This window comes from Podarcis gaigeae, assembly GCF_964106915.1.
Source record: "Podarcis gaigeae genome assembly, chromosome: 13".
In the NCBI taxonomy this organism is placed as follows: Eukaryota; Metazoa; Chordata; class Lepidosauria; order Squamata; family Lacertidae; genus Podarcis; species Podarcis gaigeae.
The window spans coordinates 250,023-260,000 of NC_139689.1; the positions used below are offsets into that span (position 1 = coordinate 250,023).

Here is a 9,978-nt window from a genome sequence, read left to right on the forward strand (position 1 = left end):
TGTAGAACTCTGCTAAGAGTGTGCTATCGGAAGTTAGGAAGCATATTAATATACAATATATCCTCTTCTGCCACCCTGAACATTCCAACAGGCTGTCAATGGAGAAAATCAACCACCCTCAAACAGAATTACAACACAGCTGCTTTAATAGGTTGAGATGCAGGGGGAGCTTTCAACCCCCCCCCAATCCCCAGGAGAAAGGTCTTGGCAAGCACTGGGTCACAATCCACTGGGCTAAGTCGGGTGAAGCAGAAGGCAAGCATAGTGTGACATTCCCCTTGAAGGCTGCAGCACAGCTCCTTCGCCCTGAAGGGCCAGCACCACCCCACTCAGGCTATGTTCTCAATAATGGCCTCATCCTGATCCAGAGGGGCCACATCCGGGTCTCTGATTGCACCAGAGTCTGCACTGCTTGCCTGCAAAGCAAGGGGGAGAGGAGAAAGAGATGTGAGGGGGCAGTTTGGGGGGAAGACAATCCTGTGGCCGAGAGAATGAAACTCCCAACTCTCCAACTCTGCCTCCCTCCTCCATTCCATAGCTACAGGTGAGGCACCAGAAGCAGGGATGCTGCCCCCTCCCTCACAGGTTTGTCCCCCCTTCTCCTTTCATTTTCCTGGGGTGTTGGAAGGTGCCAGGAGCCCTAATCCCCAGAGGCTTCTTTGCCCATGAGTCACATCCCAGGTATCAAAGCTCTGCCCCCTCTGCAGGTGGGCCCAGGCCCAGGCCAGAGAATCCCAGAAGGGACCGCCAGGGGTCATCTAGTCTGAGGGAATCCATTCAAGTGTTGAGCAGCTCTTCCCATCAGAAACTTCTTCCCGATGCTTTGTCAGAATCTCCTTCTTTGCCATTTGAATCCGTTGGGCAGAAAACAAGCCTGCCTCATCTCTCACGTGACGGCTCTTTCGACCAAGCAGTCAAAGTTGGAGCTCACTCTTCATTAGCAAAAGCATGATCTTCAGAGACTTGGCTGAGCGGCATGCCTAATGGGCGTAGCAGCTCGTCCCTGGTGGGTCTTGCCCCAAGAACCAGTTGCTGAGAATGAAAGCTCCCAGCTCCCCACAGCCCCCTCCCCGTTCCTTCCTCTCCAGGGCTTTCTCAAAGCAATCCGAGACTGCACTTGGCCTGCCGCTGCTTCGCCCATTTCAGCTCTCTTCTCACCCCCCCCCCCAAATCCCCAAGGTTATAAAACAACAATAGGCAAGGTTATTCCCTAGCTCTACTGAACATCATAGGTGATGCTAAATTCTGGAAGGAAGTGTGAGGTGCTTTTTAAAGACTACAGTTGTACCTCGGGTTACAGACGCTTCAGGTTACAGACGCTTCAGGTTACAGACTCTGCTAATCCAGAAATAGTACCTTGGATTAAGAACTTTGCTTCAGGATGAGAACAGAAATCGTGCTCCGGCGGTGCAGCAGCAGCAGGAGGCCCCATTAGCTAAAGTGGTGCTTCAGGTTAAGAACAGTTTCAGGTTAAGAACGGACCTCCGGAATGAATTAACCAGAGGTACCACTGTATTTCATTTAGGTTTCTGAGAGTGCAAACTGTTCTGCTTCTTTTTAAAAGGTAGCCATGCTGCTGGCATCTCCAGTCTCTATTCCTTTCCTGCACCAAGTCCAGTCTTTGCTAGCACCCATTTTTGCCCTTGTTATGGAGTAGGGAGAGAGATGGATTCAGAACTCGGGGTTTGGGACTTCGTTTGCTCGAAGGAGGAGACATGAGAGTCTTCTTCAGATATCTGAAGGGCTCTCCCATGGAAGATGGAGCAAGACTGTTTTCGGCTGCTCCCAGAGGTTTCGACCTCAGTCAGTGGATTGAAATTACAAGAAAGGAGATTCCAGCTAAACATCAGGAAGAACTTTGTGACAGTTGTGGGATGTGAAACACAAGAGCAGTCAAGTACAACATTCCTAGAGTGAGCATGCTTACACATGGGAAGGAATGTTTCCTTCTGGGCTGGGACAGACTTCCTCTGCATGTGACTAGAGGTGGGCGTGGCCTCACCTGTGCAGGTAAGGACAAAAGCACAGAGTAGGGCAGCTATCTCTCTCTCTCTACATGCATCAAAGAAGCAACATCTGCTTAGCCAAAGATGCTCTCTTGGCTGGAGGACAAAGGGACTGTCTTTTTATGAGATAGTTGGAAAGGCTATAATCAGACAACATATCCTCTCTTGCATCCTTGAACATTCCCACAACAGTAAGAGCTGTTCAACAGGGCAATGGACTCCCTCGGGGTGGGGGACACCCTCCAGCCCCCCAGTCCCTTCCAGCTACCTTCCGGGCACAGCAGAGGTTGCGGAGGCTGTATGCAAGGCAGAAGAGAGCAATCGCCAGGGCAGCAACGGAGAAAATGAGCAGCAAGACCCTCACAGCAAAGGCGACGCCCTGGGGAGGAAAGGAGAAACAGAGGAAAATACCACATTCAGGCTGTTGTTCCAAACTGCGGGAGGGCCCAGCAGGTTTAGGGGAGGCTGCTGCTCTGGCCCCCCCAATCTTGTAACAGGGCAAGCGCCTGGGACTCTGCTCACCATGAGATCCCATAAGATTCGCTCGCAGTCTCTCTGTCTCCAGTCATAGTCATAGGCTGGGCTGGGCCTGGTTGGAGAAGGTCCCCACCTGGTCTGGCACACATACTTTCTCCAGTTGAAGGTCTGGTCAAGGTTTGGGATCCAAGCGATGCCTTTCGTCAGAGCCACAATTCCGGCCACAACACTGGCCAAATTGAAGATGGTGGCCGCATGGACCTGGTTCCAGAAAATGTCAGGTGAGCTGCCTGGAGTCCAGCAGACAACCTTGGGTAGGGCTGGGGCAGGGGGCAAAGCTGCTCAGGATTTCAGCTTTTGGGGGAGTGGAGGTGGGGGAGAGGCTGAGCCTCCATTTCTCAGCATAGGTCTACCAGTCACTTCCCTTTTTCCCTTACATGTAAGCTGAAACCTCATACAATCACAGAACTGTAGAGTTGGAAGGGGTTCCAAGGGTCATCTAGTCCAACTCCCTGAAATGCAGGAATCACGCAGCTAAAGAATACCTGACCCAGGGATCTTTCAGACCAAAAGCAGGCAACACAGGTTTTTCCTGGAACCTGCCACACTTACCCAGAAGCCAGCACGTCTCTCGCCCATGATGGACAAGGCACCAGAGAGCATAACCTGTGAAGGAGAAAAGGTCAGAGTGAATGAAGGCTGTGTGGGGCAGAGGGTAGGGAGATGCCCAACTCCTGCTGCTCCTGGAACCACCAGAAGTGGCCTGCACCACTTCTGAGTGGATCTTCCTCAGCTGCTTCAGTGGCCAGGGCACTGAATCACAGAACTGTAGAGCTGGAAGGGACCTCAAGGATCATCTAGCTCCACCCCCTGCAATGCAGGAATCTCAGCTACAGCATCCTTGAAGGACAGCCACCCCACATCTGCTCAAGAAGCTCCAAGGAAGGAGAGTCCACCACCTCCCAAGGGAGTCATACTGTCAAACACTGTCAAACAGCTCTTGCTACCAGAAACCAGCCAGCGGTCTCTTGGGTCTCTGTAAACCTGGAAGTAGGTCTGGGATAGGAAATAAAGGCCACATGGAGGACCAGCTGTCTGCCTAGTGGAGGACTGGGAGGTGTCTAGGGCTGCTGCAGGTGCCACTGGACTCCTTACTCGCAGCAGCCAGCATGCCCAGTGGTCAAGAATCCAGGCTTATTTCTGCTCCTACCCACCCATCACCTGCCATATCATAATGGCCCTTGCTCTTCTGACCTTCACGGTAGATGGTGACCTTGTGTCGTCATGGGAGGCATAACTGCATGTGCCCAGAGCGGTCATTTCTCTCTCCCTCCTTCCTGTCAATTTCTCTTTCTCACCTCCCCCCCCCCCCGCCTTACTGCTGTTTTCACTATTGGATGTTTTAGACTGTAATCTCCTTGGGGGCAGGGACCTGCCTGTTTGTTGCCCTGCTTGCTCATGGCAAGGTGTTCATTCTCATCAGCCACAATCCTCAGGGAGCCTTGTTGCCCCAGCTGCAGGACAGGAAGAAGAATCCTGACCTGATGAATCCCTCAAGTGTGCAAAGGACCCCTGAACATGTACGAAGTGCTTCATAAACTGAAATTCACTTCCAAGCATGGCAGCTGCCCAGGACTCACCAGACCTCCCATCCAGTAAGGCGCTCCTGACCGTATGTAGAACAAATGTCCATAGTCATTCACCACCCCAAGACTGATGACCACAATTCCCAGCAGGATCTGGGCCCCCTGAAAGGCAAATCCACCAAGGTTAAGGTTTTCTCACAAAGGAAGCAAGATGCATGTTTCATAGAACTGCGGCATTGCAGAGTAGGAAGGGACTCCCAGGGGTCATCTAGTCCACCCCTGCAATGCTGGAATCTCAAGCATCCATGACAAATAGCCACCTAACCTCTGCTTAGAAACCTCCAAGAAAAGAGAGCTCACATCCTCCAGCTCTTACTGTCAGAAAGGACTTTCTGATGTTTAGTCAGAATCTCTTTTTTTGCAACCTGAAGCCGTTGGGTTGAGTCCTCCCCCGCCCCCCCCGCCCCCCCCCCCGCCCCCCGAGCAGCAGAAAACAACCTTGTTCCATCCTCCATGTGACAGCCCTTGAGATATCCGGAGATGGCCATCGTGTCACCTCTCAGTGACACATACAAGACACAGTAAGTGGCTCTGTTGACTTGGACTACTGCCATGCGCTCCATGTGGGGCTACCTTTGAAGGTGACCCGGAAACTGCAATTAATCCAGAATGCAGCAGCTAGACTGGTGACTAGGACTGGCTGCCAGGACCACATAACACCGGTCCTGAGAGATCTGCATTTGCTCCCAGTAAGTTTCTGAGCACAATTGAAAGTGTTGGTGTTGACCTTGTAAGCCCTAAACGGTCTCGGTCCGGTATACCTGAAGGAGCGTCTCCACCCCCACTGAGGTCCAGCTCCGAGGGCCTTCTGGTGGTTCCCTCCTTGCAAGAAGCCAAGTTACAGGGAACCAGGCAGAGGGCCTTCTTGGTGGTGGCACCCGCCCTGTGGAACACCCTCCCACCAGATATCAAAGAGATAAACAACTATCTGACATTTAGAAGACATTTGAAGGCAGCCCTGTTTAGGGAAGTTTTTAATGTCTGACATTTTGGTGTATTTTTAATCCTTGTTGGAAGCCGCCCAGAGTGGCGAGTGTGGTTAGTATAAATCACATGAGATGTCTGAGAAGAGTGTGGGAACGGAAGACTGTTTTATCTCTTCAGTCTGAGAGTGTTTAATAACACTTTCACTTTTGCTGTATGCTTTCTGTTTTCTGCCAGAGTTTGGAGGGCAGATGTGATTATGGATTCTCTGTATATATGGTGAATAAAACGTAGTTTAGAGCTACGGGTGTCTCTATCTTCTTGCTGCGTGATGCCAGAAGCCTGGTGTGCCCTTTTCGTATGAGAAGTGTTGCAGAGGGGCACTCGGGAGTGAAGGGACATGCCATTCCAGAGACGAGCCCACTAGGAGACGCTGCTGGGAGGTACTGGGGTCTGCCATGCCCCCCAAGAGCGTTTGCCAGTCTTTAGTTTGGTTTTCCGTGTGTGTGTGAGAGAGAGAGAGAGAGAGTTTCATAGTTTTCAACCAGTGTGCCGTGGCACCCTGGGGTGCCTTGAAGGATGGTCTGGAGTGCCGCGGGCAACACTGGCCTCTGGCCTCCTCCCCTTCCTCTGATGTCTCTGCCTCCCAAAAGCTTGCACAGCTGTTTACTGCAGCAGAGGCTGCCAGAAGGACTCCCAAGGAGACGTGAGAGGAGGCTGAGGAAACACTCCACAAGGCAGGGTGTTCAAAAAAGGGTGAGAGGCTGCAGGCAAGGGGGGGACACAACCCCTGAGCCCCACCGGGGTGCGGCAGAAAGAATGTACTTGCTCAAGGGAGGTGTGGACTCAAAAAAGTTGAACTATATTCTCCATGTTATGAAAGAAAAGACTTCTGTCATGTCACCTCTTGCTCTTCGTGAGCCTGTATAATTTTATAGGCCTGGGGACTCCACTTTTGTGGGTTCCTCAGCGACCGACTACTGCTGTTGGAAAAAGTAAAGCTGTCTCAAACATCACAATGTTGTGTTGATGGAAGAAATCCACCACACACACCCATGGCTCCATCCCTATCTCAGCACACCTGGGATGAAGGAAAAGGGGGAAAACTGCAGTGCTCAGACATCATTGGTGCATCTTTTCGCTCCCACCTCCTCCTGCAAACCCATTTATGTAGCAGAATCTCCCCATTTCATTCCATCTCTGAATCCATTTTGCACAGTTAGAACTTTGCAGTCTGAAATCTGTGTATGCACTTTCTGGATAGAAGAGGCAGAAGTGTGTGCAAGCCTTGCTCTCTTACAGTTCTTAGAGCAATGAAAAAGAATGAAATGCAAGTAGAGGTGGAGGTGGAGAATGAAGCACTAGGCAATCGGCCAAGCATTGTGACTGCACTAAGTCTCAGGTCAAGAAGGGAAGAAAAGTATCGACAGAGAGAACTGAAAGCAAACATTGGCAGACCACTAATATGAGGAGCAATCGCTCAGAAGACAATGAGGAAAGACACTCAAAGATGGCTGTGTAGTTGTAGATGTTATTACAAAGAAGAGGTTGGGGTGGGCCAGTCAGAAGAAACAAAGGGTCTCTGAGTGGTTTAAGAATGACAACATGTTGTAACTGTGCAGCCGCGATGGGAAAGCATTGATGCAATTGTCTGGTCAGGTCTTCATTGACTGTGTAGTTGGACGGGCATCATCAAAGGTAGCCTCTCTGATATTCTGGGAAGGTTATCCTACAGAGGTAAAGGTAAAGGGACCCCTGACCATTAGGTCCAGTCGCGACCGACTCTGGGGTTGCGGCGCTCATCTCGCTTTATTGGCTGAGGGAGCCGACATACAGCTTCCGGGTCATGTGGCCAGCATGACTAAGCCGCTTCTGGCAAACCAGAGCAGCACACGGAAACGTCGTTTACCTTCCCGCCAGAGCGGTACCTATTTATCTACTTGCACTGTGACGTACTTTCGAACTGCTAGGTGGGCAGGAGCAGGGACTGAGCAACGGGAGCTCACCCTGTCACGGGGATTCGAACCGCCGACCTTCTGATTGGCAAGTCCTAGGCTCTGTGGTTTAACCCACAGTGCCACCTGCATTCCTTAAAAGCCTAATTCTTCCCTTGAAGTCTGTGTCTATCGGCGCGCCTTCAGGGAACTCTGCTTAAGGCAAACCCTTTAAACTTTCTCCAACCTTTACATTCTGCAAACACAATTGCTTGTCCTGAATTCTATTCTTGTGGGATTAGCCTTCAGGGCATGTGGCCCAATCCTGCACATGCTTCCTTGGAAGTGAGCCCCTTCATTTAATGGCCCTGCTCCCTAGTGAGTGTCCATCAGATTATGTAGCCAGTTAGTACACACACACACACACACACACACACACACACTTACCCCCAAAACTTTCTGCTCCCCATTGCAATGGAGCGAGAAATGGCGGGCTGTTGTGGGGGCAGAGGCTGGTGCCTGCTGGGTCTTCTGTGTGGGCTCCTGCTGCCTTGCCCAGCACTGCCCCACAGCCTTGAACAGGTAAGAGAGAGAAGACTCCTGGTTGATGGTGATGTTGATGACATTCTTGTCTGAGATCTCCGCAGGGACCTTTTGCTCGTTCAGCGTGAGAAAGCCAGTTGACATCTTGGCCTCTTCCAGTCAGTACAGGTGACAGCAAGATGCACCTGGAGGGACACGCAGAGCAAAGTGTTACTTTGTATATTGCAACTTTTATTGGTAACTCTGGTCACCCGCCACTCCAATCTCTGTGTGCTGTGAGACTCCATGGGTTCTGGTGCTTACCCAGGGTTCATGTTTCCTTTGGAAATGAGGCGCAGCAGAGACTGTGGTGTCTTTATGATATATGGTTTACTTACACATATATACAACCTGAAGGGGCAGATGGGGCTTAACCACCTGGTTAGGTGTGCCATCTGGGAGAAGGAAAACTGATCTTAAACCTCTGCTGCCTTGAGGGATATCTCTGGGAGAAGACAAGGCTAAGGAGTAAATCCTCCACAAATCCCGATGGAGTCCCCAAGATGGTTGGATGGTGCCTCAAATGCCTCCTTCTGGCAACTCCTGCAGCCAAGCTGGTGCCAAACATACTGCTCTGCTTTCCTTTGGAGCCCATCAGTGAGGCTGAGGGGGGGTCTTGACATCTGGCCAGCCCAGGACCTCCAGACACACGGTCCAGACTTGCGCCCTGGGGAGGTCCCTTCAGGGCTGCTAATGCACTGGTTGTACTTCACCCCCAGAGGTGCACTCTGTTGTCTCTTGAGACAGGCAGATGTCAACAACAAACAACCTGAACCTATGATGGAGGGGCTCATAGCATCCCACCCCCCGTTTACAAAATTTCTTTTCCTCCATAGCCACAGCCATGAATTCAAACAGAAATCCAACATTTCTCTCAATTCTTGCTTGCTGCTTGAGCTCTAGGTCACATCACTTCCACCTTCAGCTCTGATCAAACCTTCTTACTACCTTCTGAGTTGAGGGAGGGGCCTTACATTTCAACACTTGCTGGATCCAAAGGGTAGAAGGAGCTCACAAACAGCCTACTTCTGTCCCAAACGCATAACACTATTTTAAGACTGTTTCCACAAACATTTGAAACTTGTGGTGAGGTATGTTAGGCTGATGGGCAATAACTGGCTTAAGATTACACCCAGTGAGCTTCACGGCTGAGTGAGAATTCGAACCAAAGTCTCACCTGGGTCCTATGCCAAAGCTTTAACCACTGCAGCCCACTGGCTCTGGGAAGTGAGCTTATGAGAATTCACCCAAATTCAGCCGAATGATTCCCTGCAAGATACATCAGGCTGGCACTGCCTAAACGGTCTTGCTCTCCATCACACACGAGGGATTTGCTTGCTGGCTCAGTGCTCACAATGGCAAACACAAGCTAAAACCTCAGCTTTTAAAAAAATGCCCTGAAGAAGCCGCCGCTTCTTATCAGCCCAATATGTGTGGTGTGGCTCTGCCCTATAGGTAGGATCAAGAGGATTATAATTGTGGAAGCCAAGAACTGTGGACTTGCAAGGAACCCCAAGAGCCATCTGCCTCCATGGCATTCTGTGGGCACCGTTGTGATGCCTGAGGCACGATGAGCCAGATTTCCTGTTTGGATCCACAGCCATTCTGGCGGGATTCTCAGAGAACCAAACCCCGGGGACACTCACCCTTGGCAGAAATGCGGACACGCGCTGGGCTGGCTGCTGGCGGGGGCCCAGAGAGGCTCCTGGGTGTTGGCGATGCCAGCGGCTGAGGCTGCGCTGCTCCGAGGTGCTCCTCTTCTGCGCAGATGCTGTGGCAGGAAGCAGCCAGCAAAACCAATAAATAAGCCTCTTCCTGTAACAATTGCCTCAGAGGGGATTTCCAGCCTTGAAAGCGCTGGAGCCGAGCGTGCGAGGAAAGATTTTGCCCTCCTGCTGAACCCGCCATGCAGCTGGCCAAGAGAACAAGCCAGATCTGTCCGTGCAACCCTGGGAGGATGTCAACAAGCTGCTACTCTGGACATTGAAATGGAGAAGGGCATTTGTGATGGCAAGAGTCTGTATACCAGCTGGTGGTGGTCACAGGTGGGAGAAGCAGTGCTCCTGCCCTTGGGTCCTGCTTGTGGGCTCTCTCCCATTGGGGCACCAGAAGGAGAAGATGCTGGGCTGTTTGGCTTGATCCAGCTGCTGCAGAGCTCTGATTAGCTTCTTATGGTTCCTAAACAGTCCCTCAAACCTCGTTGGGCTGCTGCTCCCACCATCCCCAGGCACCGTATCTGCAGGAGCAGCGGTCCAGCAGTGTCCACAGAGCACCAGGTGGGCTTCCTCCGCAGGATCATGGAGTTGTTCCTCTGACTTACTGCGTTTCCAGTTTGTCTCCTTGCTCAGTAAGCTTGCCACCCTTGGGCTCCCTAGCAGCAGATAGAGTTTGGAAAATGTGGCAGAGAAG

The 9,978-nt window shown here is 51.5% G+C and overlaps 2 protein-coding genes across 3 annotated transcripts in view; one reads left to right on the forward strand and one right to left on the reverse strand.

Annotated features, from left to right (window-relative positions):
* The window catches only part of LOC310828840 (uncharacterized protein), a 57,705-nt gene that overhangs the window by 18,888 nt on the left and 28,839 nt on the right, over positions 1–9,978 (forward strand). The gene's annotated exons all lie outside the window — the stretch shown is intronic.
* Positions 129–9,390, reverse strand: LOC310829147 (transmembrane protein 176B-like). 2 transcript variants are annotated; one of them, XM_083707276.1, is made up of 7 exons: positions 9,216–9,390; positions 7,435–7,715; positions 4,124–4,231; positions 3,096–3,149; positions 2,529–2,744; positions 2,275–2,385; positions 129–416 (listed from the first exon to the last, which is right to left on the reverse strand). In XM_083707276.1, the coding sequence occupies exons 2-7, from the start codon at positions 7,672–7,674 to the stop codon at positions 330–332; spliced, it is 816 nt and encodes a 271-aa protein (XP_083563402.1). In that variant the 5' UTR covers positions 7,675–7,715; positions 9,216–9,390; the 3' UTR covers positions 129–329. The 2 variants fall into 2 exon arrangements, with proteins under 2 accessions (XP_083563402.1, XP_083563403.1); XM_083707277.1 differs by lacking the exon at positions 4,124–4,231 and having other exon boundaries at positions 9,216–9,385.